The 27,961-nt window shown below is 44.5% G+C and overlaps 1 protein-coding gene across 6 annotated transcripts in view; it reads right to left on the bottom strand.

The window, feature by feature from the left end:
- mapk8ip3 (mitogen-activated protein kinase 8 interacting protein 3) overlaps nt 1-27,961 on the bottom strand; it is a 212,491-nt gene that overhangs the window by 30,333 nt on the left and 154,197 nt on the right. For all 6 annotated transcript variants that reach the window (XM_060840465.1, XM_060840468.1, XM_060840469.1 and 3 more), the window contains 6 exons: nt 27,070-27,165; nt 24,318-24,479; nt 20,741-20,897; nt 13,714-13,899; nt 5,702-5,885; nt 2,507-2,632 (listed from right to left, as the gene is read on the bottom strand). In XM_060840465.1, the coding sequence (XP_060696448.1) occupies nt 2,507-2,632; nt 5,702-5,885; nt 13,714-13,899; nt 20,741-20,897; nt 24,318-24,479; nt 27,070-27,165 (911 nt within the window). The remainder of the gene's footprint in view (nt 1-2,506; nt 2,633-5,701; nt 5,886-13,713; nt 13,900-20,740; nt 20,898-24,317; nt 24,480-27,069; nt 27,166-27,961) is intronic.

Here is a 27,961-nt window from a genome sequence, read left to right as displayed (position 1 = left end):
CTACTCTTGGGAAATAAGGCAGGGCAGGTGACTGAGGTGTCAGTGGGGGAGCACTTTGGGGCCAGCGACCATAATTCTATTAGTTTTAAAATAATGATGGAAAAGGATAGACAATTGAAGTTCTAAATTGGAGGAAGGCTAACTTTGACGGTATTAGGTAAGAGCTTTCAAAAGCTGAATGTGGGCAGATGTTTGCAGGTAAAGGGACAGCTGGAAAATGGGAAGTCTTCAAAAATGAGATAACAAGAGTTCAGAGACAGTATATTTCTGTCAGGGGAAAAGACAAGGCTGGTAGGTATACAGAATGCTGGATGATAAGAGAAATTGAAGTTTTGATTAAGAAAAAGAAGGAAGCGTATGTCAGGTATAGACAGGATAGATCGAGTGAATCCTTAGAAGAGTATAAAAGCAGTGGGAGTATACTTAAGAGGGAAATCAGGAGGACAAAAAGGGGACAAGAGATGGCTTTGGCAAATAGGGTTAAGGAGAATCTGAAAGGATTTTATAAATATATTAAGGACAAAACTATGGAGAGAATAGGGTCCCTCAAAGATCAGCAAGGCAGCCTGTGTGTGGAGTCGCAGGAGATGGGGGGAGATACTAAACAAGTATTTTGCATCAGTGTATACTGTGGAAGATAAGAAATGTAAGGAAATAGATGGTGACATCTTGAAAAATGTCCACATTACAGAGGAGGAAGTGCTGGATGTCTGAAATTGTATAAAAGTGGATAAATCCCCAGGACCTGATCATGTGTAACCTAGAACTCTGTGAGAAGCTAGGGAAGTGATTGCTGGGCCTCTTGCATATTAGTATCATCGCTGGTCACAGATGAGGTGCCGGAAGACTGGAGGTTAGCAAACATGGTGCCAGTGTTTAAGGGCGATAAGGACAAGCCAGAGAACTATAGGCCAGTGAGCCTGACGTCGGTGGCGGGCAAGTTGTTAGAGGGAATCCTGAGGGACAGGATGTACATGTATTTGGAAAGGCAAGTACTGATTAGGGACAGTCAACATGGCTTTGTGCATGGGAAATCGTGAATCACAAACTTGACTGAGTTTTTTGAAGTATCAAAAAGGATTGATGAGGGCAGAGCAGTGGAAGTGATCTATATGGACTTTAGTGAGGCGTTCGACAAGATTCCTCATAGGAGACTGGTTAGCAATGTTAGATCTTTTGGAATAAAGGAAGAGCTAGCCATTTGGATACAGAACTGGCTCGAAGGTAGAACGCAGAGGGTGGTGGTGGAGAGTTTTTTGACCAGTGGAGTGCCACAAGGATCGGTGCTGGGTCCACTGCTTTTTTGTCATTTATACAAACAATTTGGATATGAGCATAAGAGGTATAGTTAGTAAGTTTGCAGGTGACAGCAAAATTGGAGGTGTAGTGGACAGCGAAGGAGGTTATTTCAGAGTAGAATGGGATCTTGATCAGATGGGCCAATGGGCTGACGAGTGGCAGATGGAATTTAATTTAGATAAATAGGAGGTGCTGCCTTTTGAAAAGGCAAATCAGGGCAGGACTGAAACAATTAATGGTAAGGTCCTGGGGAGTGTTGCTGAACAAAGAGACCTTGGTGTGCAAGTTCATTGTTCCTTGAAAGTAGAGTCGCAGGTAGATAGGATAGTGAAGGTGGGGGGTGTTTGGTATGCTTTCCTTTATTGGTCAGAGTATTGAGTTCAGGAGTTGGGAGATCATGTTGCTGTTGTACAGGACGTTGGTTAGGCCACTTTTGGAATATTGCATGCAATTCTGGTCTCCTTCCAATGGAAAGATGATGTGAAAACTTGAAAGGATTCAGAAAAGATTTACAAGGATGTTGCCAGGGCTGGAGGATTTGAGCTATAGATCCCTAAACAGCTGGGGCTGGAGCATCGGAGGCTGAGGGGAGACCTTATAGAGGTTTATAAAATCATGAGCCGCATGGATAGGATAAATAGACAAGGTCTTTTCATTAGGGTGTGGGAGTCCAGAACTAGAGGGCATAGGTTTAGGGTGAGAGGGGAAAGATATAAAAGGGACCTTAGGGGCAACTATTTCACGCAGAGGGTGGTGCATGTGTGGAATGGGCTGCCAGAGGAAGTGGTGGAGGCTGGTACACAATTACAGAATTTAAAAGGCATCTGAATGGGTATACAAACAGAAAGGGTTTAGAGGGATATGGGCCAAGTGCTAGCAAATGGATTAGGTTAGGATCTCTGGTCAGCATGAACGAGTTTGACCGAAGGGTCTGTTTCCAAGCTGTACACTCTGTGACTCGAAGTTAATTCCACACGGACCACTCTGTAAAATAAAAAAAATTGCCTATCATGTTTTTTTTTTAAACCTTTCTCCTCTCACCTTAAAAATGTGCCTCATAGTCTTGAAATCCCCTATCCTAGGGATTCCTTCACACTCAGTTGACCATCTGCAAAGTGTGATCACCCATGCGATTGAAGTCTTTCTTTAACTCAATGGGACAATGAGTCAGAACTCTAACTGAGATGACTACACGACCCGAACTTACCAGCCATTTTGTGCCCCTAACCACATGGTCGGGGCAGCGCTTGTAATTGATCCGTTGGGGCTGCGATTATTTGTCTCCTGTACCGACTGGCCAGCATTCGGTTCCTCCTTGGGTTGACCATTTTCCCTAAAAGAAAAAGGCAGTAGCTCTCACGTTATGTGTTGAGGTTATATACAAACAGAGATACAAAAATACAGGAGCTGTTTCAAAAAGGAACAGGTGCAGTGTACAGAACCCCATTCCAAGCAAAACGTTTGCCTTATTCCCGTCTTCCACAAATCATTTAATGTCAAAACATGTCTGCCTTTTGGGGAAAAAAAAATCTCTCTGGTTTAGACATGCTCAAGTGAAGTGAAACAGGGTCATAAATAGTTCAGAAATCTGCACTGACACAACGGGATATGTATCCCATTCCTGGTTGCTAAGACTGAGGCTGCTGCGCATCTATGTGACAGAGGAGCTCTCTTAGCATCTCGTCAGACTCCTACCTCGTAAACAACATTTCACAATGAATCTGAAGTGATACACAGTGGATTATTACATGGCCACTTCTGAATAAGCTCGTTGTAGCTGCTAACCTCTGTAAACGCAATGTTTTAGGTGGTGAATGAGGTTTATAGAACCATAGAATTCCTAGAGTGTGCAAAGAGGCCATTCAGCTCAACGATTATAACTGACCTTCAAAGAGTATCCCATGCAGACCCAGCTCCCCTTCACCTATCCCTGTAACCTCTCACCTCCCATCTACATAACTTGTACATCCCCGGACACTACAGGGCAATTTCCCATTGCCGATCCAGCTAACCTGCATGTTATACTGTGGTAGGAAACCAGAGCACTGGGAGGAAACCCACACTGACATGGGGAGAATGTCTGTGTGAGTTTGCACAGTCACCTGAGGGTGGAATCGAACCTAGGTTCCTGGAACTGAGAGGGTCCTGTGGCACTGCTAACCACTGAGTCACAGTGCCACCTTCAAAGCTCAACTGGTGAAGATAGAGGATTGGTTTTCTAATTGTGACTTTTATCTGGTTCTAAGAGGTGTCCATTTGTGGTAGCCTTCAGAAGGGAACTGTGAAGCAGCAACAGATAAAGAGAAAAACAAGTGTTGAAATATTGAGTTTCCATCTGTATTTTCCGATAAGGTAATCAGACTGGGAATTCGTGCAAAAGGAAAATAGGTCAAGCTTTCTCTAAATGGAGCAGTTTTCAGTCAAACAGACATTGCACAGTTCCTGGTGTTGAAGCAGATTTCTGAGAATACAGCAGAGACTGTGTTACAGTTTGTGGTATACAGTTGGAAAAAGAATTCTGAAGGGGATGGAGAGTGAGGAACTGGAATATTTTTAAAAATTTCTTCACGGGTTGTGGGCAGTGCTGGCTGGGCCAGCATTTATTGTCCACCCTTAACTACCCAGAGGACTTTTAAGAGTCAATCACATTACTGTGTATTTGGAGTCCCACATTAGTCAGACCAGGTAAGAAGAGCAGATTTCCTTCTCTAAAAGAATATTAGTGAACTTAATGGGTTTTTACGACAATTAAACAATGGCTACATGGTTGCTATTTGCTAGCTTTTATTCCATATTTTGATTGAATCCCGCTATGGCATTTGAATTCAAACTCTCATGCCCTGAGCATGGGCCCCAGCTTCTGGATACTAGCCCAGAGACATCACCACAACGCCACCGTCTCCTGGAACTAGGGGACACAGTTTAACAATGAGGGGTCTCCCATTTAAACCAGGGATTAGGAGGAATGTTCTCTCTCTCCCTGAGAGTCATGAGTCTTTGGAACTCTCTTCCCAGGGAGGAAGATGGGTCACTGAATATTTTTAAGAGGGAATCAAGGGTTATCAGGGATAAACAGAAATATGGGCGTGAAACCACAGTAAGGTCAGCTATAATCTTACCGAAGCATGAAGCAGGGGCTTGAAGGGCCCAACAGCCTGTACCTGCTCCTAACTTGATTCTTTACGCTCTCAAACCTGTGTTTGAGTATATCCTAATGGAGGCTACTACTACTCATTCCATGGATGGCCATTACCATGCTCACTTCCTGCAGCTCAGGAGGGCTACTGTATTCCTGGATTACGGAGCTCTCTCACAGATTCGGAATATTCCCTCCAACTCAGCCGTATAAACTTAGCTGAAGCATCAAACTGTTTGAGTAGATGACATTTTCAGGTTAGGCCTTGAACCTTAAGTGTCTGATGATTTAACTTGATTGATGGTTTGAATAATCATGATATAATGCCCCGAATCAAGACTGAAATTCAATAAGTTGAAGCTGATTGGTCACATTGAAACACAGAAAATAGGAACAAAAGTAGACCACGTTCGTCCATGATTCTATTGAATGGCCGATCATCCAACTCCGTCCCTGTTCCCATTTTCTCGCCATACCCTTTGATCCCTTTAGCTCTATAAACCATATCTAACTCCTTTTTGAAAACGATGTTTGGGCCTCAACCACTTTCAGTGAATTGCACTGCCAGCAGTGCTGTAGAGTTAGATACATTAGGGACATTTAAGTGACCCATGGATAGACACATAGAAGTTAAAACAATGAAGGGTATGCAGGTTAGTCTGATCTTAGAGTAAGATAAAAGGCCAGCACAACATTGAGGGCCAAAAGGCCTGTACTGTACTATTCTATGCTCAGGCCCTGGGTAAAGACATTCCTCCTCATCTCAGTCCTAAAAGGCCTATCCTGGGAGACTGAGATCCCTCCGTGTCACATGACAGGCTGTGTCATCCAGCTCAGAGAATTGTCACGAACTCACTTCTCGTTAAAGTCCCATCTGTTGAAAACTCCTTTGTGGTAACATTGCACTTCATAATCAAGAAACAATAAACCCATGGAAACCTTTACACACAAAATGGGGTAACTGCGACACCGGATGGCTGACTTAAATGACCGATATAAATTGGAGAGAATTGTATAACAGACAGCTTAATCAAGATCAGACATTGTAGAGGCTAAAGCAGGGAGCCACAATATTACTTACTACAGCACAATACATTAGGATTAGGGTTAGTTACTGATAACCTTTACATAGTGTGAACATCACAATCTCACAACATTTCTCCCCTGAATGAATGTCTACTTTCATACCTTGTCGAGGTGACCCATTTATCACCTATTCACTTTACAGTATGGTAGGTTACCGGTATTACTGTCCACTTCCTTTACCTGAGCTGAGTTTTATCTTCTGTCTGTGCTGGGTCTGTGAACACATGCTCTGTGTAGGCACTAGGCCGGGCCAGTGTTGGCTCCGCATCACCCGCACTGTTTTCTGTTGCTTCTGTGGCTTCAGTTGCTTCTTCAGCAGATTGTGGTGGGTTAACCTTGCCGCCTTTAACAGTAGCCATATCACCTACAACGGATAGCATAGAGACTGGCTAGAAACTCATCGTTAGGACTTGAAGCCCTCAGAAATGACATTGTATTGATTAATACAGAAAATATTCCTTCAATCTGTTTCCAATAATGCAGTCATTCAATGACGTTGCTAAGCTATCTCAACAATCTGAGGTTATTGTGAAAACAAATGGTAACATTGTTTTAGTTATAGTGAATAAAGAAGAGTAAAGTCATCACAGTCACAGCAAACTACTCTCCCATTAAAGAGAGAGGTGACCAGTAGAGGGTTTACCTGAGGGGCACCATGCCTCAGGCAAGGGGAGAACTCAAGGAGGAGAGTCCTTTATAGTAATGTCAGCAGGTGCGGGAGTTGAACCCAAGCTGTTAGCAACCAACTGTATCACAAACCAGCCATCCAGCTGCATAACCCCCGATTGGCTAATCTACTTGATGTTTATCTGCAATTATTCAATAGGATGTGATCTGCTACTTAACTAATTTCGGGATATCCCACTAGTCCAGGCCAATGAAAGTTTCAAACATTACCGATCACTAGTTATCAGAGAATTATTACGTAGTCCTCCCCTTCCTGGATCAAGGGGGAGGAGGAGAGGGTGATGTGGGGGGCATGAGGAAGAGCATTTGGTAGGGGTGGCGAGATGGTGGGGGAAATAACATGGTTGCAAATAAAATGATCATTCATCAACAAAATCATGTGAAAACAATTCAGTTCCATTTTTGCCAGTCTCAGTACATGCATTGCATCTCTAGTCTTTAACTCATGGTCTCCTAATGGCCCAAGTGTACATAGTCGTTGACTACTCATCTGATATCAGCTCAATCCAAGGCTGGTCCTTCGCCAGCAGGTGTTGCTCCCATTGTAAATGCTGTTGCTGTGGTAACTGTTGTTGCTGATTCATTTCCATCGCTGTGGAATGGTGGAGCTTTGGGATGGGTAGTCACTCTGTGCGAGGGGTGATATCATATCTTCTTGACTTGCTGCACACCGTGATGGACCAGCATCTCTAGTTGCATACAGACATCTGTGGTTGCAACATTTATCTGGTCACTCACATTCACCACATATTCTGGGAGGTGACAACTGTCCAATCCAGGTCCCAGTTGCCACGTGGGCTGACTTTTGTTGAGAGTGTCGAACATTTACACACTGACTGCTTTTCCATTGCTGAGCACTACAATGTCTTGGCAGCTTTATCAAAGCAAACTTTTGCTTTCTTTAATTTTACCATAATTTTGTGACTTAGGCCTGTTACCAGTAGGAGTTCTGTCACTACTGGAAGAATAGTTTGGGTGTGATCTTTGGAGAGGACTACATTCCATGCCTACAGTAAATGTATTTCTCTATTAAGCCGTTGCCTTGTACAAGTCTGCGCTAAATTTACTCAACTTCTTTGTGATCTCTTTGGCCATTTTCACTGACATCTCAGCCTTTCCATTCTGCTATGGACAGATGATATATGATGTTGAATTTCCCAATTCTTGATATAAGCAGCTGATTTTTCTTCCCCCTTGTGAATTGAGAACCATTGTCACCTATCACGCTAGTCTGATCTGCCATTCAATGAGATTTTGGCCAATCTGATTATTCCACATTCCTGTCGACATCTACCCTTCAACCCCTTGCTCAACGAAAATCCTAACCCTATCTACTATTTTGAACTTCAAAATATTCATGGAACCTGCTTCCTCTGCATTTTGAGGAAGGGTTCCAAAGACTCATAACCCCCCTGGAAAACAACATTCTCCTTATCCCGGTCTTAAATGGGTGATCCCTTATTTTGATACAGCACCCTCCCACCCACCCCAGTTTAGATTTTCCCACAAAAGGCAACATCTTTTCCTTATTCACCTTATCACGACTCCTCATGGTTGTATATACTTCAATTCAGTCACCTTTTACTTGAATGACTGATAGGGCAGAACTCCAACACTAGTTTTGTTGTCGCTGATTGTTAGATCTTTTTCCTTTCTTTATTCATTTTGTGGGATGTGGGTTTTGTTGGCAGGGGCAAGCATTTATTGCCCCGTCCCTAGTTGCCCTTGAGAAGGAGGGGCTGAGCTGCCTTCTTGAACCGCTGCGGTGCACCTGCTGTGGGTTGACCCACAATGCCCTTACGGAGGGAATTCCTGGATTTTGACCCAGCAACAATGAAGGAACGCCGATATATTTCCAAGTCAGGGTATTGAGTGGCTTGGAGGGGAACTTGCAGGGGGTGGCGTTCCCATATATCTGCTGCCCTTGTCCTTCTAGATGGAAGTGGTCATGGGTTTGGAAGGTGCTGTCTGAGGATCTTTGGTGAATTTCTGCACTACATCTTGTAGACAGTGCACACTGCGACTACTGTGTGCCGGTGGTGGAGGGAGTGGACGCTTGTTCACGTGGTGCCAAGCAAGTGGGCTGGTTTGTCCTGGATGGTGTTGTTGGGACTGCACTCATCCAGGCGAGTGGGGAGTACTCCATTACACTCCTGCCTTGTAGATGGTGGACTGGCTTTGGGGAGTCAGGAGGTGAGTTAGTTGCTGCAAGATTCTTAGCCTCTGACCTGCTCCTGTAGCCACTGTGTTTATGTGACAAGTCCAGTTGAGTTTCTGGTCAATGGTGATGACAGTGGGGGAATTCAGTGATGGTAACACTGTTGAATGTCAAAAGGGCGGTGATTCTTGAGAAAGCAGCTGTGTGTTTTGTCCCCCTCGTCAGTGAGCTTGCGTAAAAGGTTCACAATCGGTGGGTAAATCAGGAAGTTCACAAATCCAACAATTTGTTGCACTGTCTTCAATATGGTGGCTCGCTGCTTCTCTCATCTTGTCAGGATCCAGGTGAAGCCTTTTACTCGTCATTAAATGACCTTATACACATTACCTCAGGCACCCTGAATTGTACCTTTGCCCTGTTCAGCTTCATCTGGTGAGCTCTCTCTCTCGCAGTCATACTAGATGTTGATTGTGGTCTCCACTGGCTTCTTCTACCATGTCTCCACATTCACAGATTAGCAGATCATCCCCAATAGCTTTCACTCTGGGCTGTCTGCAGCAATACTCATCTGGCGTTCTGGCAAGGCCAAGCAGCATGCCCCATGTTTTACATCTCCCAAATAACATCCGGAACGTTGTTGGAAAACTGACACTTTCATCCAGCTCCAGTAGCCATCCTCTGCATCGAGGGTAACAAAGACCTTTGCAAGCTGTGGAAAGAATTCTTCAACGGCTCGTGTGAGACAGCGAGATCTCTTCAAGGTTTTACTGAGATCCTTTAAACTGTGCACACTCTCAGTTTTCTGAGTAGATTTAGCGCTCCCATGCTGCTACTGGAGGAGTCATCATTTCCTTGACTTTTCCCAGCTCTTCAATTTTATCTTTCAAGTTAGACCCGAGGGCAGATGGAATCCTCCTGGACAGATTCATTCACTTTGAGGGGGCATTCACCAGAAAGACCTACAAAAAATATCTTTATATTCTTCGTGGATTCGTCCAGCAGTCAATAGCTTATGTGGCCTGAGAAACATATTCTGGCACATTTGAAGCTATCGGTTCTAGTTTGACTTGCTTCAGCTAAGGGATTGGACTTTTGCTTTTAATGTCCATTCACAATTCCTGACCTTCACTTGTCCCATTAAACTGGGTTCTTAGCCGAACCTTTTCTCTTGGTCCGGGTACTGCTGCATAACCTGAATTTATCTTGGGGCAGTGACCTGAAAGAAATTTTGGGATTTACATATTAATCAATCGAAACCTGCATCCCTATTCTCATGGATTAAAGACATAATAGCCACCTAGGTTTGTTCAATATATTTACATAAGTTGCATGACCCTTTGATCTTTTACTTATAAATTCTGTGTCCGATGTACTCTAGCTGCCTGAGGAAAGAGTGGGGGGCTCCAAAAGCTTGGGGTTTCATAGAAACCTGTTGGACTATAACCCAGTGTCACCTGAATTTTGACTTTGTCCACCCCAGTCCAACACCGACAATTCCACATCATGTCCACCATATGGTCTGGCTCTTCTGCTGGCTTCAGTTTCAGGAGAAAGTGAGGACTACAGATGCTGGAGATCAGAGTCAAAAATTGTGGCGGGCTTATGCCTGAAACATCAACTCTCCTGCTCCTCGGATGCTGCCTCACCTGCTATGCTTTTCCAGTGCCACACTTCTTGACTCTAGCATCAGTTTCTGTTCACTGTCTTCAGCCAATTGGCACAGGTCTAGGAAGCCCCATGACGTCAAGCAAAGCACTTGGCCCCCTCCTTCCAAAATCATTATCCCACCATCACAAACCAGTCATCACTTTTCAACCTGATAACACCAACCTGTTTTAGGATTAGAATTTATTATTGGTTAGAAGCACCAGCTAATATCTCTGGAGCAGCCACCTGCCTTGCGTTTTATGGGAGCTAAACATTTCCACACAAATGGATGTGATTGCTCACCATTTGGGCCCTGCTTTCCCCATGCTGGACACACTTCCTTTTCTTGTGTGTGACGTCCTTCACAACATTTACATGCTACCCCCACACTGATCTTTCTGCTGGCCTTTCTTCAAGTATTATCGTCCATTTTGCCTAATCTGTTGTTTTTCTTCAGCATCTCAACACGACACAAAGCTTTGTCTGCTCTCCAATCAACACACACTTGTCAATCTCAGAGCTCCTGTACATGCTGACAGCTTTCCTGACAGTAAGCTCTCTCCTCTCTCAGCAGACACTCTTTCACAGCAGGATTTCTTAAGTCCAAGAAAATCCTGTCTCTAATGAGACAAAAAAAAGCTACAGATGCTGGAATCCAAAGTTGACAAACAGGAGGGTGGAAGAAGAGAGCAAGCCAGGCAACATCAGGAGGTGGAGAAATCAACGCTTCAGGTCAAGACCTTCATCAGGACTGGGCTGAGGCAGATGCCTCCTGGCTTGCTGTGCTCTGCTTGTCGAGCTCTGGTGAGATGATCTTTGACTTGTCCCGATTGTCAGGATTAAACTAGATGCATCAGTACAGTCATATGCTGATCAATATCCTCTCACGCTTTCTTTCTCTTCTCACGGACTCTGATGTTAAGCAATTAATGTCCATATGTGACATTAAGATGGAGTTCAAAGCATGTCTTCAACATTTTTAAAACCTGGGCAGCCTGATATTTCTGTTCCTCAGTGAGATCCAGGCCACAATACAACTTGAGAAACTCTTTTCGCCGACACTGACAATAGCAAGATCCCTTTTCTAATTTGCTCAGTCTTTTTTATTTAATTCTGTAGCTTCCTTGGATTTGCAACAGAGTGTGTGGAAAAAATTACAATCAGTCTCATATATTCCTTTTATTTCCACAGCAGCAGGGACTGGGAAATGAACAGCCATTTTGACTCTCCAAGTAATTGAAACTGCAGAGCACTTTCCTAAAATTAAATTTTTTTGCTGTTTCTTTCAGTACCTCTTGGATATATGTTGTGAAACTGACACATTTTCAGTGACACCATTCCCGACACTATGTATTAAGTAACACTGGTTTAACGATTTCATCAAAGGAATACAGCAGTGGTGGGGAAATCACACAGCTATGAGTAGCCAGCCTGTGTACAAAGTACACACAGGCTCGCCAGTATCCCATCCCATTATATGGCTTTGCTAATGAATGTGCTAATGGGTACCCTGATGCTCATTTGCCAGCAGCCAGCTGGTTAAAGACTGGCCCTGAAACTCAGCCTGCTTGAGATAAAAAGTATCATACACAGCCTACAGTCCTTTTACATTTTCACATGATAGAATCCCGACAGTGCCATTCGGCCCATCAAATCTGCAGCAAAGAAAGGACAGCATGGCCGTGCACACACTAACTAATCGAAACACTTCTGCCTCTTTTGCACACTGCTAAAATATGATCACGATCTGATGTTGGGGGAGTGCAATAGGCTGTTCATATCTTTGACATTCTGGCACAGAGTATTGGGAGACTGGGCAACAGATTGGTACCTTGATGACAAAGGTCAATTTGTAGCACAACTAATGTTTCTGCCAGTTCATTTTGCATTTTGCACTATGCCAGTTCATTGAGAGCAAATCAAAATTAACAATGCACTAAGTGCTTAATTTGGCTAGACGCAAGCAACACCAACTGCACTTTTTCTTCTGAATTCAGTTTCTCAAACATAGAGGATATAAAAAGACACGTCAACTTCCTTCACTAGTGATGGAAAAATAGCTTCTGGAAACTGTTTATGTAATTTAGAAACATTTTGACAGGCAAGTGGAAGGAAGCTGTTGCCACTTTCTGATGAACTGACAATCTAACTGGTATGGGAACAGGAACCCTCTTAACCTCCTTCCTGGATCTCCTCCTCAGTGTGTGCACTCTTCCCAGCTTTGATAATAATGTCCAGTCTCTTGGTCCACATCCCAGAACTTGTAATCAGTGTGAGGAGTCTCCCTAGTCACTTTCAGCATCCATTTGGGAAAATCTTTGCTCTGCTGGACACTTTGAGATGAATATGGATAGTCTGTGAGTCTGCTTTCCTGGGGACATGGTAAGTACATTCCAGAGACTGTCAGCGTTCTGAGCAAATGTCCTGTTTGGCTAGTCAGTCTGTTGTGAATACACTAAAGTTCGTAAAGTTCCAATGTCTCAGAACCAGATGAGGAGACTCGGCAACTTAGTGTTTGAAACAAATATGGGAAAACATTTAGCCAGTGGTAGAGTTGGAGAGAAGTAAAAACGGTAGCGAGGTTGCCCGTTCACCTGATACTCCAAAAATGTATTGAGTAAGAGCAGGAGTAGGAAACAAAAAAAGGACATAATTGGGGTTCACCAGGATGTTGCCTGGTATGGAGGGAGCTAGCTATGAGGAGAGGTTGAAAGATTAGGATTAGTTTCATTAGAAAGATGAAGGTGGGGGGGGGGCGGAACCTGATTGAGGTCTACAAAATCATAGAGGTATAGACAGGGTGGATAACAAGCAGCTTTTTCCCCCAGAGTGGGGGGACTCAATTACTAGGGGGCATGAGTTCAAAGTGAGGGGAGAAAAGTTTAAGGGAGATATGCGTGGAAAGTTCTTTACACAGAGGGCGGTGGGTGCCTGGAACGCGTTGCCAGCGGAGGTGGGCAGGCATGTTAGTAGCATTTAAGATGTATCTAGACAGATACATGAATGTGACAGGGAGCAGAGGGATACAGAACCTTTGGAAATAGGTGACAGGTTTAGACAGAGGATCTGGATGAGCACAGGTTTGGAGGGCCGAAGGGCTTGTTCCCGTGCTGTAATTTTCTTTGTTCTAAAGTTCAATTTGCTAAATCACAGATTGGGGTGGGAGCTCTGTGCTCATAATTCACCACACACAGTTGGAAATGCCACTGAACCTGAAACAGAGAATAGCTGAAGGGAATTCAATCCTCAGCTCATCCCCTCGATAACAGCTTCACTGTGTCAATGGCAGAGGATACTGGCAAACGTGACATTTACTGCCTGTGACAGTGATCAGAGGCATTTTTGTTAAACTGCTAAAGGGATGCGGGGATGCAACATGGTGGTTTGATATAATAGACTGACCTGCTAGCTCAGTTCAAAGGGCAGGTAAGGGTCATCCACACTGGGCCTGAACAAGAGTCTGGGCCAGATATGGACAACAACGTCCCCTCCCTGAAGGGCACTGTGAACCAGTCTGGTTTATATTTGGACCAGCTTTTAAATGGTCTTTCTTTTTATATCAATGACTCACTTCCAGGCATTTCTTGAAAAAAAAAACTGACTTCAAATTGCTTCGTGAAGCAACATTGAACCTAAAAGATCACGAACAGGAGAATAAAGAAAGTAAAAAGAAAAATATTTTAATGATGTTGTTACCCACTTTGTCCTTTGTCAGAAGTTGGGGTGTCACTTCTGGATGTGCTGTTGCTCCGGGGGACATTGCATCGTGTTGCACATCCTACCAGGGTGATTCCTGCTAATACCCCTTCAGCTCCACTGGAATCATCCGGATTCAAGTCTCCCTCTAAAAATATTTCTCCGGCCGGATAGTCGCTCTCGCTCGCAGCTGATACAGAAAGAAAAGGAAGAGTCTCACCGTGTTGTATCGATGACAATGTTTCAAAGAACCTATCAGACAGCATCCAATAATCAGGAGACACTCAACTGACGGACCACTCTGTTCCTAGTTATAACTTTCAACTTGAACAATTTCAAAAGTTAGGCAACACCAAGGCTAAGCATTTAGAATGCGTGGAATTTCAAAATAAGTGGTACCCAGTGGGCATGTCCAGAATGGGATCTTTTGCCCGGTTTATAACTCTTTCTAATTCAACCTTATTTGGGGATGTGGGGCAGAACACACTTTAGACCCACATAAATGGTCCCCTCATGTTAGACTAACAATCCAGAAGGTGCTGCACTGAATACCAGCTACAGGAGGATGCTTTGAGTTTCATCTATAAAATAAACTAACGACAGGCTGTGGCATCCTGATAGGAACTTCCTTCCCAGGAACATTCAACCTGGATGTTGAGCCAGCCCGTGCTTTTTTTTTCTCTCTGGGGGCAGTCGGTGGAGGTTTGAGAAGGACGTGAGGGGAAGCTGAGCAGGGGGAGTCAAGTCAATAGCTTGTAATACTGAAGCAGAACTAAAAAGGTTGAGACTCCATGGTAAAACATGAACGAGTTCTCAACGGCTTACCACAGTCCCTTTAAGGACCACTGTTTACATGTCTCATGTTTCTTTGTTCTTTGGTATCAGCATCTTGAAACAGGGACCCCATGGCCAATGACCATAATCCAATAGCCCAGAATCCTGGTCAAACGCTCAGAACTCTGCGCCTTTCCGGAAGGATTGGGCACCAAAGGACATGCCCAAAAAAATCACATCTCAATCTCTCTGATCTCACATAGAAGTTGGGTGAAACAGGCAATATTACCACCCCACCCCTACAGTGTGCATTCCTTGCTTAAAGCTAGCATTCGTACAATGTCAGCAGGACCTTTCAGATTCTACCATATACCATTCAAACTGACAGCACTGAGCTTCCTGACTGCGTTGAGTGCGGTCTGAGCCGGGGATGACAGTGACCAGTGGCCCGGAGCAGAGGAGAGAGAACAGGGCCTAGAGATGAGGGAGGGGAGAGTGCGGAGCCCAAGGCCGAGGGGAGGGGAGAGCATTAAGTCCACAGGCAAGGGGAGGGGAGAGAGATAGAATGGCCTGGATAACAGCCAGCTGGGTCAGACCACATGGAGACCCCCTATGCTGGTCTGCCATAGACAGTCCTTGGAGAGACACCATGATGGTTGTATTTTTAACTTTTTTTTTCTGATCTGTGGTCATACAGTGTATCACTGTAATATAACTGACCTATGGTCATACAGTGCATTGCTGTTATGTAACTATGGTCATACAGCATATCGCTGTAATGTAACCATGGTCATACAGCGTATTGCTGTAATGTAACTATGGTCATACAGTGTACCACTATAATGTAACTGACCTATGGTCATACATTGTATCGCTGTAATGTAACTGACCTATGGTCATACAGTGTATCGCTGTTATGTAACTTCTTCATTTCTCTAGTCTGTAACTAAGGTATCTGAGTACTCTGTACCGACAATGGCGCTGTAAGTGGCACACCATAGGACTCATTTGAGTGTGTGACAATAAAGCTAATTCAATTCAAATGATAAATAATTCTTTGAGCGGATTCTCTCAATCCATTGTCCATAGTGAACATCCAAATTTATCCAATTAGCTCTCCGAGCAACCATCACAGAGACAAGTTTGTCATTCCCTCCTATGAGTGTGGGACAGCAAGAACAGGCGGTAGGGTAGTCCTATAGTAGCCAGCAAGACACCTTGTCATAGAGGGAGTGCAGAGGAGGTTCACGCGACCAATACCACGGCTCAGTGACAACTGGCCCAGTATAACCAGTGTCTTGTAGGAGGAGAAGGAATCTTATTGAAACACATTACATTCTAACTCATTGCTGGATGGACTAGATACAAGGGGTATGTTTCCTCAGGTTGGAAAGTCTAGAACTGGAGGTCACAGTCTCAAAAATATGGGGCAGACTATTTAGGCCTCAAAAAGTAATAAATCTATGGAATTCCCTACCATAGAAGGCCACATCACTGAATATATTCACGAGAGAGATTCATATATTGTCAGACTTTAAAGGCTGCCAGGGATATGGGGAGAAAGTATTTAGACAGAGGATCAGGCATGATTGTATTGCATAGCAGGGCAGGCTCGAAGGGCTGAATGGCCTACTCCTGGTTTCTATGTCTACATTTAACACATTGCGGGTGCCAAGCCACATCACAGTTTGCCCAGATTTTAACAAGAGGCAGGAAATTCTAATTCATGCTATCCTATACCCATCCCTGACAGAGAGGAGAGATCCCTAATCCATCAGCGTGGGCGGAACTAGCCCAAAATCAACCTCATAATCCACCTTGCTATCCAACCCTATTCCATGTACATGCAACTAGTTTAAAAGGACCACTGCCTGTATTCGGAGCATTGGAAATGTAACAGCTGTTCAATCTCATCCCTAAAGGCATCTCGGCAACATCCAATACATAGCGGCCACCTTCAGAAAAGGCTATTTCTCAAATTAGTATTCACAATGTCTACGATCAGTGCCAGATAAGACTGAGCTGGCAAGGGGCCCTGTGTAATGCCTACAGCCCAGATACAAAGGCCACACAAAAAAGAAAATAGGGCAGATATTTTAATTGAATCTCAATCCAGATAGCAAAGTACTTAACTCGACATAAAACGTTTTTGTAATTAAAAAAGACAAACTTTGTTGAAGCTTTTCACCATGTACTCATCAGGATTATTTTCAAGAATACCAACTCACATTAAGAACCAACATGTGTGCTGCATTAATGCAGAGTGCTGATTGGTTGTCAATTGGATTCTAATTGGGAAATAGAGTCTGCAGGGCCTGCTTGCACTCTCCTCTCATGTTGAAAAAATATTGGCTTGCATCTTGAATTGGCATTCTTGCAAACGACCCTGACGAGTGCAAGATGAAAGGTTGTAACAAAATTCACCTTTTCTTCAGCAGTACTCAAACACTGTCCTATCAAACAAATCCTTTGCTTGGTAATAGGTTGAATCACAAAATGCAGTATGCCATATCTTTACTTCTTGTCCACAATTCGCTCTTCAAAGCATTTTAGAAAACCAACAAATTGGAGCTAAAGTAAATAAAATTAAGCCAAGTAGTCCTTAGAAGAATCAATGTGATGAGATAAAACTCCAAATGAACTTACTTAATCAAATTAATACTTGATTTCCTGGAGTGATCATATCCCTTTTATAAAGGCTTGACATATTTAACTAAACAATGCCCTCTACCTGTCTCTTAGCAATGCAATTAACGTTTCATTAACCAAGGAGAACAGCCCATTCTACTGACCCGAGATTTCACAGAATTGCTTTTCGCAACTCCTAACGTACAGATGCGAGAGAGGTGAAAGGGCATTCCCAGGAATACTGCCTCTATTTTGTAACAGTGTAGACATGGGGGAGCTGCATATTGTGGTTTCCTACAGAATGAACAACGATCTAGCACCCGTTGGAGGGACGGATTGGCTCAGTAGCAAGTCAGAACGGACTCCGAAGGTGATGGTTAATCTGCAACATCTTGAGGCTTTGCAACAACAGCTGGGAAGCCCAGAGGTCAGCAGCTACACTCCACCTTTCTCCTTTCTTCACCAATATGTGGTTTTAGCAAGGGGAGCAGGATTATCCTGACAGTGCAACCAAGTGCCATTAATGCAGCAACAGCCGGGCATGGGCAGGGATGTTATACCCTCAACACACTGCAGCTCTCCATTAATTTGACACACGTATCCCAAGTTAATTGGTTACATGGTCAGCCAGGATGGTCCTTTTATTTTGTAGAAACTGTTCACAATCTGATCACTTTTTTTATTCACTCAAGTGATGTGGGCATCACTGGCTGGTCAGCATTTATTGCCCATTTCTAGTTGCCCTCAAGAAGGTGGGAGTGAGCTGCCTTCTTGAACCACCGCAGTCTATGTGCTATAGGTAGGCTCACTATACTGTTGGGGAGCAAGTTCCAAGACTTTGACCCAGCGACAGTGAAGGAACAGCAGTTTATTTCCAAGTCAGGATGGTGAGTGGCTTGGAGGGGATAGTCATTGCCAGGTATCTGCTGCCCTGGTCCTTCTAGACAGAAGTGGTCTCAAAGTGCAGTCTGAAGATCTTTGGTGAATTTCTTCAGTGCATCTTGTCGGTAGCACACACTGCTGCTACTGAGTGTCGGTTGTGGAGGGAGGGGGATTTTGAGGAAGTGGTGCCAGTTAAGAACCTGAGAACATTGTCACTCAATCCAGGGCAAAGGCAAGTTGTGTGTGTGGGCTTCTTAGAGATATTATTACCCAGGAGTCAAACTGCCCATGACATGGCTATGCAGCCCCTATATCCACCAGCAATACAGCAAATTCCCAACATAGTTAACATTTTGCAACACAATGGAACACATTCCTAATACAAAGCCACCCAGCTAGCCACATACACATTGAGAGAATCACATTTGTGATTTCCCAATGATTTGGCCATTCCTGATCACAAATTATAAAACAAAACCTTCCTAGGACTGCTGGAGACATGCCTGTGACCATGTCTTGACTGATAGGTACTCTCTCTAAAACCAGGGCATGTAACTGGAATACAGGGAATCAAACTGACACTAGGTGTATTTCAGCCTTATTTATGTAACCAGCATCACAAACATAGAAGCGCAGAAAATAGGAATAGGAGGAGACCATTTGGCCCTTTGAGCCCCCTCTGCCAGTCAGTACGATCATGGCTGATTATCCAACTCAGTACCCAGGTCCTATGCGCTATATCTAACTCCTTCTCGATGACGTTCAATGTTTTGGCCTCGACCGTTTTCTGTGGCAGAGAATTCCACAGACTCCCCACTCTTTGGGTGAAGAAATTTCTCCTCATCTCAGTCCTAAATGGCCAATCCCGTATTCCTAGACTGTGACCCCCTGGTTCTGGGGTAAAGGCATGCAGTCCAAAATTTATGCTTCAGTGTGTCCTCTAGCCAAAGAATTGAGCTAGGCAAACAGAATTCCCAATCCTTGTTCATGATAAATCTTGATACAGATGTGGAAAATTAAGACATCATGCTAAATTTCTTGAAATTCAATCTTTTAAGGCAATCAGTCTCAAACCAACCTGAGTCGTCAGATCCATCCAATTGCAGCGATGATCAGGAGACAACATCTTACACTCCAATTATTCTGCCAACAGTGTAACTAGAACATTTCTCTTTATTTTCGGTTGACATCATCCCTTTTTTTTAATTCTTTCTGGCTTCCCTTGAATGAATTAGCTTGCTAGGCCATTTCAGAGGGCAGTTGAGAGTCAACTACATGGCTTTGGAGAGTCACGTGTAGGCCAGAGACGAGGTGAGGACGGCAGTTTTCCTTTAGGGAGCCAGAGGGGCTTGTCCAACAATTGACAACAGTTTCTTAATTCCAGGTATTGAATTCAAATTCCACCATCTGCTGTGACGGGACTCGAAGTGGAAACTCCAGCTGTGTTTCTGGATTAATACTCTAGCGATAATACCACTAGGCTAGCACCTCCCTTCAACCCCCTACCCCATTCCGGCCTATCACCCTCACCTTGACCTCCTTCCACCTATCACATCTCTATCGCCCCTCCCCCAAGTCCCTCCTCCCTACCTTTTATCTTAGCCTGCTGGACACACTTTCCTCATTCCTGATGAAGGGCTTATGCCCGAAACGTCGAATTGCCTGTTCCTTGGATGCTGCCTGACCTGCTGCGCTTTAACCAGCAACACATTTTCACCTCCCTTCAATCCATCCACAATTGTCTAGCTAACAGAGCAATCGGATGTCTGAGTAACACACTGCTGCTCCAAACCAAGAAAACACTTGTATTTACATACTCTTTTACTGACCACTGGATGACTACAAAGTTTCACAGCCAATGGATTTCTATTTGAAGGTGCAGTCACTGCTATAATGTAGAGTACACAGCAAGGTCCTCCAAACAGCGACGCAATAACTATGGGATAAGTTTTTTTGGATGTAACTTTGGTTGAAGGATCAACACTTGGGATAATCCCTGGCTTTTTGTCAAAATAATGTTGTGGAAACTGTTATGGCCTTCAGATTGGACAGATGAGGCCTCGCTGCTCAATTATTAACCCCAAGATCCAGGTAATGTTTTGAGGCTCAAATCCCCGCTTAGCGATAGCTGGTGGAAATTGAAGTCAATTTAAAAAAAAAGAAATCTGAAATCAAAAGTCGATTGACTACCATGAATCTGTTGTTGATGGTCAGGAAAAAAAACCCAACTGGTTTGCTAAGGTCCTTGAGGGATGGAATCTATCACAGAGTCACAGACCACGGAGATAGACTCTTAGGCCCAGCTCATCTACACTGACCAAGCTTTCCAAGCTAGTCCCATTTGCCTGCATTTGGCCCATATCCCTCCAAGCCTTACAAAAACCAGAAGAACTGCGGGTGTTGTAAAGCAGAAATGAAAACAGGAGCTGCTAGAAAAGCTCAGCGGGTCTAGTAGCATCTGAGAAGAGAAATCAGATTTTGGGTCCGGTTCCAAGGAAGGGTTACCTTCCTGCAGAGCAGGCTCAAAAGAACCCAATGACCTACTCCTGCTCCTATTTTCTCTGCTCTTGTGAAACAGATAGGCTCAAACATTTGGCTTGATGTATGATAATCTATAAATTCTTTAGTTATAAATGTAATTTATAAAGTATTTTGCTTGTACACATTCTGCAACAAATCAGTCTTACTGCAGTTATCCTGAACAGACAGGTCCAATATTCCAAATATCTGTTCAGTACAGCACTCACCTGGAACACTGGTGATACACAGCACATGGGCATTACACACTATAAACTGATCCATAATGGTGCCAGGTTGGTTGGCATCAATGATGACAATTTTACTGGTGGAGTGTGTGCTAGTGCAGATCCACACCCTGCTCGAGACATCCTCAGCACTGGAAATCTGGAGGAAGAAATCACAGAGAAACTCAAAGAACAGACCAAGCATACACCCCACAGCACAAACTTGGTGAACACTGTATCCATGTAGAGATTGTGTGTGCGCGGGACCGAGAGTGCGCGCGGAAGGCGGAGGGGCACTGGGGGAGACAAAGAGCGTGCACGAGGCGAGGAAAGAGACCGAGAGCGCATGCGAGGGGAGGAGGGGGAAGAAACCGAGAGCACGTGCAAGGTGGGTGGGGAAGAAAGAGACCGAGAACGCGCGCAAGTGGGGAGAGACCAAGAGTGTGCGCGAAGGGGAGACAGAGAGTGAGGGGGTTTGCAAACATTCCTTTTTCCATTCATAATTGCTTCGTTTGCAAAACGATTGGCGTTTATATAGCACTTTTCATTAGGTCAGAATTTTCTTTATAACCAATGAGGTACTTTTGAAATACAGTCCTGCTGTAATGTCGGAAACACAGCATGGTCCCACAAACAACAATGAGATAATGAGCAGGTAAGCTACTGCAGTTTCCAATGAGGCGCCATCAGGCTGAAACATGAACTCAGCTTTGTGTTTACACATATGCAGCATGACCTGCCCAGTACTTATTTCAGATTTCCTGAATCTGCAGGGTTTTGTTTTTACATTCTTGATCAGTTTTACAGCACGGCTTTAGGATAAATATTAGTCAGAACAAAAGAACATTGTTCTGATTTCAACAACGCCACAGGCACTTTTACATGCAGCCAAACGGGGTGCAGACCAGATGCACTGTCTGAAATGGCAGCACCTCACAGTGCAGCACACCCTCAGTAGAAGGGGGCTCAAGACTATCAAATGGAAGCTGGGAGCAGAGTTGCCACTGAGCCAGGTCTGTGAACCTCTGCAGCTCCCAAGACCAACATATTTGCTAAAGACAGAACATAGATTCCCAACGCAAACCTCGGAGAAACCGAGTACTGGGGTGGCACGGAGTTAGGGTCGAATGCGGAGGCTTTGAAAATGGCGTGTGGGACCCAGCTCCAGGACTGACAGGGAGAAAGTGAGGACTGCAGATGCTAGAGATCAGAGTTGAAGAGCGTGGTGCTGGAAAAGCACAGCAGGTCAGGCAGCATCTGAGGAGCAGGAGAATTGACGTTTCGGGCATAGGCCCGAAGCCTGATGAAGGGTTTATGCCTCAAACATTCGATTCCCCTGCTCCTAGGAAGCTGCCTGATCTGCTGTGCTTTTCCAACACCACACTCAACTCTGGGACTGACAGCCCCATTTCCTGGCACCAGAAATATCACCGGAGCAGGTTAAGGGTTGGAATAGTGAGCCCTCAGACTGCACACACGACCTGAATCCATCATGGAGTTGGCATCTCACACCAACATCTCCTCCTTCCTCAGCCCGTGTGGAGGCAGAGCAACCTCTCAAGGACACCTTGGTTATGGCCCCTCAGAGGGAGTTGTGACCCAAGGTCAGGTACCTATCAAGAGGCTCTTTAACAAAGGGACCATGGATGTTGCTCCATGGACACCATGCCATCTCTATGCCCCCCTTGCTAATTACAAGGTAGTCTAGAGAAACTGTCATCAGGCCCACTTTCTGCTCTTGCATTTATACAGCGCCTTCCATGGTCAGATTCGAACCCACATGCCCAGAATATTATTTGGAGGTACTGTATTCCTAGTCCAGCAACATTGTGACCAGCTCCCCTGATTTCAGCCATGTACATAGTGGATGGAAATTAGGGTAAGACAGGAGGAGAGTTACTCGCTATAGAATTTCTCTGACCCACACCCCAAGTATTTTCATGCAGTTCAGTAGATAGTGTGTGCCAAGTGAGTGGCAGTGAGGCGGCAGCGGTGCATGAGGAGTGATTCTGAGGTTTGAGATTCTAACAGTCGCTCATACGATTGGAAGTTCCCAGACGGCAGAGGTGACCAGTCTGTCTTCCGGGAACCAGGCAGTTCCGTGGCCCAAATCCATTTGGTCTTGATGCCACCCGCCATCCCTGAATGTGAAAGTGTCACAGAGTGGGGAAGGGGGCATTCGTGTAGAAATGGCTCTGCTCAGTGGAGAAGGGTCTGCAAAAATCTAGACTGAATTATTTTTCTAAAATAAAAGAGCAAACACCACCAAAATTAGAGGTGTAGTCGACAGCAAAGAAGGTTACCTCAGAGCACAATTGGATCTTGATCAGATGGGCCAATGGGCTGAGAAGTGGAGATTAATTTAGATAATTGTGAGGTGCTGCAATTAGGAAAAAGCAAATCCTAGCAGGACTTATACACTTAATGGTAAGGTCCTAGGGAGCGTTGCTGAACAAAGAGACCTTGAAGTGCAGGTTCATAGTTCCTTGAAAGTGGAGTCACAGGTAGATAGCATAGTGAAGGAGGCATTTGGTATGCTTTCCTTTATTGGTCAGAGTGTTGAGTACAGGAGTTGGGAGGTTATGTTGCAGCCGTACAGGACATTGGTTAAGCCACTTTTGGAATATTGTGTGCAATTCTAGTCTCCTTCCTATCGGAAGGATGTTGTGAAACATGAAAGGTTTCAATAAATATTTACAAAGATGTTGCCCGGGTTGGAGGATTTGAGCTATAGGGAGAGGCTGAACAGGCTGGGGCTGTTTTCCCTGGAGTGTCAGAGGCTGAGGGCTGACCTTCTAGAAGTTTATACAATCATAAGGGGCATGGATAGGGTAAATAGACAAGGTTTTTTTCCCCTGGAATGGGTTGTCCAGAACTAGAGGGCATAGATTTAGGGTGAAAGGGGAAAGATATAAAAGGGACCTAAGGGGCAACTTTTTCACCGGAGGGTGGTGCGTGCATGGAATGAGCTGCCAGAGGAAGTGGTGGAGGCTAGTACAATTACAGCATTTTAAAGGCATTTCGATGGATATATGAATAGGAAGGGTTTGGAGGAATATGGGCTGGGTGCTGGCAAATGGGATTAGATTAGGTTGGGATATCTGGTTGGCACGGACAGGTTGGACTGGAGTGTCTGTTCCCGTGCTGTACATGTCTATGATTCTATCCCTCTTTTTATTTCAAGCTGCTGCTTGTCTTGGGTACAATACAGAAAGTGTGAAGTTTCTTACCAAAAGTGACGAAAATCAGAACCATGCTCTCTTACCCAACACTAGAGCCAAAGGCAGAGATTACTGGAGAACCTAAGCAGGCCGAGCAGCATTGGTGGGGAGAAAGCAGAGTCAACAGAGTCATCAGAGTCTAAACGTTCACACTGATTTCTACCCACAGATGCTGCCAGACCTGCTAAGTTTCTCCAGCAGTTTCTCTGAGATTCTCCAGCATTGGCACTTCTTCATTTTATATTTACATAGCTAAAGGACCGGGGTCTCATCGTAAATGCAGCGGTATCACCACATACTAAGGCGCTGGTGTGGTCTGCCACCCTTTGATTGTTAACTGTGCACCAATTTTCACTTACCTTCTTGTTTTTATCGGGCGAGCTGTGGCTGCTGCTACTCTTCCCATCCTTCTCGGTGTCGGAGGTGAGGGGGTCACAGCTACGCGAGCGGCCTAGCTCATTCCCGTTGTCCACACGCTGGGGCTTCCAGCCGGTCAGATCCACACCGGCTGCACACCAAAGCTGGGAGCAAAACCAACACAACACTGGTGACGGAAAACATCACAGCAACTGTTCCCAAACTTACACAGAGTACAGAATGGCTGAAAGCACAGTCACCTACGAATGCTCCTCAATGAGCATTTCCATAGAATCCCTACAGTGTGGAAGCAGGCCATTCGGCCCATCAATCTACATCAACCCTCCAAAGAACAGCCCACCCAGACCAATCCCATTATTCCTACAACCTCACATTTCCCATGGTTAACCCACCTAACCCTACACATCCCTGGACACTGGGCAATTGGGCATGTTCAATCCACCTGACCTGCATATTTTTGGACTGAGAGGGGAAACCGGAGCACCTGGAAGAAACCCTTGCAGACAAAGGGAGGATGTGCAAACTCCATACAGACAGACAGTCACCCAAGGCTGGTTTCGAACCTGGGTCCCTGGCGTTGAGAGGCAGGAATGCTAACCACCGAGCCACCATGCCACCCCTTGGTCTTGTCTTCGCATGAACAGTTCAGGCGAATACAGTAGTGGACTTCAGCTGAGGATATCAAGAAAGGGAGAGGATTGACATTATCCTTCCTTTTCCAATCCTAACTACTTGCTCACAGACCTGACAAAGGTCAGATATTGACTTTATTTTGAAGGTGGTCAGTTGGTAGACAGGGGAATGTTTGGTAAATGTTGTGTGGTTCACACTACTAAATTCCACCTAAATTCCCAGGTCTTATGCGATGTCATCCACAATTATTTTTCCCTACAGTGTCATCAAAATTATCAAGTGAGAGGAGTGAAACGGTGAAAGAAGACGCTCTCAAGTTCTTGCTTTCTGTATTACTCTGCTATACAAATAAAATTACAGGTCCTCGTGTCTGACTGGGGGTCTCGGAGTTGATAAAAGTATAGCTTTTGGCTGCTCAAAGTGACAACGGTACATGACTATTGGCATCATCAGGTTACACCAATAAAACATTCAAGGTAGGACAGGGTACATACAGGAAGGATGTTCTTGATGATCAAGGAGTCCAGAACTAGGGTTGACAGTGTTAGGATACAGGATAGGCCAGTTAGGATCAAGATCAGGAGAAATTTCTTCACTCAGAGAGAGTAGGGAATGTGTGGAATTTTCTGCCACAGGAAATTGGTGAGGCCAAAACACTGGAGGCTTTTAAGAAAGAATTGGATATACTTTTTAGGACTAAAGGGATCAAAGGAAGGGGGTCTGAGTTGGATGATCAGCTCGGATCATGTCAAATTAGGGCCAGACCATTCAGACATTGGGAAACACTTCCACACAAAAAGGATGGGACATATTTGATACTCTCTTCCACAATAGGCAATTGTTGCTGTATCAGTAGTTAATTTTAAAGTGGAGATAGATACATTTTTGTTAGGCACAGCTATTAAAGGATATGGGCCAAAGGAAGATATTATGAAGTTATCCACACATCAGCCATGATCTCTCTGAATGGTGGAACAGGCCCGAGGGGCTGAATGGCCTACTTCAGTTCTGAAGAATATCCTAAGGGCCAAATTGCCTATTCCTTCTCCCACTTTCAATGTTCCTAAAGTCCAGTTCTTTCAGACTTGTGGGGCCAGCGCAGGAGCTGGGGCAAAGAGATATTATTTGTATTGTTCTCATTGCTACCTCAAGTTAGGTTTCTATAGGCCTTACAGGACTGGTCCGGAAACAGGAGGGCAAATCTAAAAAGGGAAGCTTGCCCTGTGGCTTCAGAACATAAAATGACAAGGATGTGATTCTGTGGGCTAGTCTGGGAAGTGAGAGCGACCTCTTGCTGACCTGGAGTTGGCAGGAACCGGTCAGGCATAAACAGCTCCTCAGGAGCTTCCCAGGTACCAGGTTACACCAACCCTTCCCTAACCTGATTTGGTGTCTGTCGCTGGTGGTGGCGGCGTTGGGAGGGGCTGGGGTTCCCACATCCAGGGAAACATTCCTGAGCAGCACTGGCCCCCTCCTCCGCCAAACTGAGCAGAATGGCCTTTACTTGGAACTTTGCTGGAACATCCCGAGAATGTCCTGGGAGTTGGGGGCAGTGGAGATTGTGTTTGGGGTCTATTCAGTGTGGCCATTCCTTTAGATCGGAGGGATGATACAAACCAAAACAAAAAAAAATCACTCAGTGAACTCAAAAGAGAGAGAGGGTAGCGTTCCCTCATTCAGATCCAGAAGGAAGCAAGGGCAGGTCAGCGATTATATAGCATCTGTAACAAGACTGTTAAACTTTCAACTTTATTCCTTTTTTTAATCTAGTTTATGTTAAGGAGGACTTAAACATTATTTCCTTAGTATTTATTTTTCTACTTATTCTATGAAGATAACATTTAACCTTTTTAACATTGTTCCTTGTACCTCAGTACCTTGGTGTCTAAGATGACGCAGTGTGTGGTGACATTAGACCCTTCTCACTATACTCGATACTCGAACGCACATGACAATAAAATCTAGATCTAAATAAACAGGAATCATACTGAAACGTCAAACATTTCTGGTATCATAGAATTTCTAATAGAAGATGTTAGCACTGAAATAGGTTCCACTACATTCCAATCAGCAGAGACTTTGGGCTTGGCTCTCGGATACCTTCATGGTGGGATCCTTTGCGACCAACGGACGGCAATAGACCGGGATTGGGACGTTCTTCATGCGATTGTCTTCCTGGCTGCCATTTGGACTCAACTAGACAAAGAACAAGACACCAATTATCGTTCAATAAAATTCAACTATCGCACTGTCACAAAATTATAAACAGACAAACCTAACACGTGCCATCCTTTATGGAGAAGATGCACTGTACCAGTCATAACCAAAATAAATTTGACCGCTTGGAGGTTCTTTACTTTAGTCTTGGAGAAATCAGTGGCTTGTCACTCTTCCAACTGAACTTGTTTGAAGAGAAGATTTTAGAGGTGGAGGGAGGAGAGGGTTGTGGAGAGGCTCTGAGGTAAGTAAATATATTCATTTTTAAATTAATTTATCTCTTGTTTGTGGGTCTTTGATTTCTCCTGCCTACTCTATTGTCATTCCCTTTTTGCTGACACAACCAACCATATTCTAAAGCAGCTGACAGAAATTCACCTGCTCATTTCTCCAGGAAACTCCCTGACTGGAGTCGATCTACTTGGTTCAAAAGCAGAACCAAGCCCAGCAGTTAACTGTCAATCATCAGTAACTGCTTCATTCTTCATGGTAACACATCCACCAGAGTTCCCACTTGCCAAACAATCAGCGCTGTCCTCACAGACAGGAATAAAAGTTTGCATTCCCCTTCAAAGGCATTCTTGTGAATGGTCCTGATGTTTACAAGGTGAAAAGCTTCAACAACATGGGCCTTTTTTCACCACTACTCATATTCTGTTCTACCAAACAACTACTCGTCATATTCTAGACTGCACCGAGTTGACGATATTGTGTTCTAAAGTGTCCAAGCAACAAAACCTCAGAACATGTGCTCCATTATACAGCTGGTGGCTGT

Source organism: Hemiscyllium ocellatum, chromosome 20 (assembly GCF_020745735.1).
Source record: "Hemiscyllium ocellatum isolate sHemOce1 chromosome 20, sHemOce1.pat.X.cur, whole genome shotgun sequence".
In the NCBI taxonomy this organism is placed as follows: Eukaryota; Metazoa; Chordata; class Chondrichthyes; order Orectolobiformes; family Hemiscylliidae; genus Hemiscyllium; species Hemiscyllium ocellatum.
The sequence above is the reverse complement of the archived record's forward strand: the minus strand, read 5'-3'. Positions and strand labels throughout refer to the sequence as shown.